This window comes from Pholcus phalangioides, unplaced genomic scaffold, assembly GCF_987345545.1.
Source record: "Pholcus phalangioides strain wild (caught in Gottingen) unplaced genomic scaffold, Ppha-v1.0 ptg000004l_1, whole genome shotgun sequence".
NCBI classification, from domain to species: Eukaryota; Metazoa; Arthropoda; class Arachnida; order Araneae; family Pholcidae; genus Pholcus; species Pholcus phalangioides.
Genome location: NW_028301597.1, coordinates 53,185,804 through 53,188,524, shown reverse-complemented (window position 1 = coordinate 53,188,524; position 2,721 = coordinate 53,185,804). Strand labels below are relative to the sequence as shown.

General features: G+C 42.9%; 1 protein-coding gene across 1 annotated transcript; it reads left to right on the top strand.

Annotated features, from left to right (window-relative positions):
* Positions 1-711: 711 nt before the first annotated feature.
* LOC149087839 (uncharacterized protein F54H12.2-like) lies at positions 712-1,746 on the top strand. Its single transcript, XM_089231986.1, has one exon. It carries the CDS (start codon positions 712-714, stop codon positions 1,744-1,746), a length of 1,035 nt encoding a protein of 344 aa, XP_089088112.1.
* Positions 1,747-2,721: the final 975 nt, after the last annotated feature.

The window sequence follows — 2,721 nt, the reverse complement described above, 5'->3', positions numbered from 1 at the left end:
CCTTTCACGGCTGATCCGAAACTGGACTTTCATCTGTTGTACGTTTATTGTGATATAGTAGAACCGCAGATTGTTGGCAACACCCTCGCCCCATTACTAAGAATCGTGAAAACCGAAGGACATGATGGCGACATCGTCAATGCTGCATTCGAGAGAGGTCACTACATCCCTTTAGCCCGAAGGAGTTTTGAAACAGTTCACGTTCATATAAGGACACATACAGGTCATCTCGTGTCATTTGAACGTGGGAAGGTGATAGTTAAACTACACTTTAGACTGAAACATTTATAAACATGTCGTATCAATCATACCGCTGCTGTATAACCAGCGTTACCGATTATTACGTCAACCAGGCAGGTCAAGGACTTGGATATTATCAGGGTATACCACTACAACGAGGTTATGGTTTTGGATCCATTTTCAGCTCCTTATTCCGATCTGCTATGCCGCTACTGAAAAGAGGAGCAAAAGTTTTAGGTCGACAGGTTCTGAAATCCGGGGTCGATTTTGCGAACGATGTCGTGCAAGGTAGAGATGCGAAAACGGCAGCACTGGAAAGAGCCAAAGAAGCGGGTCGTTCGCTGAGCGACAAAGCGTCAACAAAGGTAAAGAAAATGCTTGGAGGTCATAAAAGAAAGCGTTTAGCGAGGAGAAGCGTCATTCGCAAGAAAGCGAGGAAAGTAACAACACACGATATTTTTGATTGAAAAGATGACTCTAATCATGACAAACTCACCCGAGTGCTTGAAAAGCGAAGTGGACTTGTTTGCTTTACCTCCCACGCAAACCGCTATTGAAGGAGGTGAATGGATCGAATTTCTCCCGCTCTCAGGCATCAGAGACGGTCCGCTGGAGTTTAATATTGCTGGAAGCACTGAAGATTACATCGACTTATCAGCTACACAACTGTATATCAAGTTGAAAGTTACGAAAGATGGTAATCCTCTACCGGATAAAGATCCGGTCTCTCTCGTTAACCTCTCGCTACATTCTCTCTTCTCTCAGGTTGATGTATCTCTAAACGGGAGGAACATCACGAATTCGTCTCACACCTATCCGTATAGAGCATACATAGAAACCTTATTAAACTACGGTCGAGATGCGAAGATTGGGCCGCTCACGATGGAAGGCTATCACAAGGACACCGCGGGACATATGGCCGACGCAACAAATAATGATGGTATGAAGAAGAGAACCAAAAAAATCGCAAACAGCCGATCTTACGATATGATGGGAAGAATTCACTGCTCTTTATTCTTCCAACAAAGACTGTTACTCAATTTGGTGGATTTGAAAGTCCGTCTAGTGCGTTCTAAACCTTCGTTCTTCCTAATCGCAGCAACTAGCAATTATGACATCATCATTGAACATGCCAGCCTCTTCGTAAGAAAAGTAAGGGTTAGTCCCGCCGTTGCCATCGGACATGCAAAAGCTTTAGAGAAGACCACAGCCAAATACCCCATCGATAGGGTTCTCACAAAAGTCTATTCAGTGGCTCAGGGTAGCATGTCATTCGTGCAAGATAATGTGTACCTCGGTGCAATGCCGCGTCGAGTTACAATTGGTTTAGTGGATAACGAAGCATTCAATGGTACCTTTACAAGTAACCCGTTTGATTTCAAGCATTACAACCTCACCTTTGTCTCCGTATTCATAAACCTCTGGAACCCAACTTTGAAACCGGGAACACAGTCAGAGCATACAACAACTTATTCAGAATCGAGGAAGATCGTGGCATCGATATAAGCCAACAGGAATTCCAAAACGGCTATACCCTCTTTTGTTTCTCGCTGCTCCCCGATCAAAGTGACTGCGGACACCTACATTTAATCCGACAGGGTAACTTACGTGTGGAACTGAAATTTGCACAGGCATTACCCAAAACCATCTCGGTAATCATTTACGGTGAATTTCAGAGTCTAATAGAGGTTACAAAGTCTAGAAGTGTCTTGTGTGATTTCTCAAGCTAATGGATTCCGATCAAATTCGACGTGCTCTTCGAACAAACCCGATAACTAAGAAAACATTTACAGATGTTTACGCTAGTAATACTTTACCCTTGAAAATACAGAAGTATCCAGCAGCTTTGATCGTTAACACTGATACTAACACTGAACCCGGAACACACTGGTTGGCGATTTATCTCCACGATAACATGACTGCAGAATTCTTCGATTCATTCGGAAGACCGCCTTCTAATTTCCAGAAAGGTAACATAACGAAATTCCTGAAAAGATATCAACGACTCAACTACAACGATGTGGCGCTACAGTCGGCTGATACACAAGTTTGTGGACATTACGTCATTTATTACGTGCACTGTAAATGTCTGGGAGAGAGCATGAATTCGATTGTATCCCGCTTCAATGTAACCAACGATTTGCGCGTGTTCAATTTTGTAAGAAAATATTTTTCTTTCTAATAAAACTGATTTACATAGTACGCATCTCGTCATTATTCAAAATGGAACCATTAACATTACACCACCCGTTCACGGCAGTCTGTGCCGGAGCAAGCGGCAGCGGAAAAACTTATTTTCTGAAAGGGTTGCTTGAACACCGTGATAAACTCATAAAACCATTACCGGAACGAATAATATGGTTCTACGGTGAATCCCAACCACTGCACGCGGAAATTAAAGATGTCGAATTCCGAGAAGACTATGATTTTGAGGGGGTTAATAACGCGTTGCTCATTTTTGACGATCTTATGTCTGAGCTT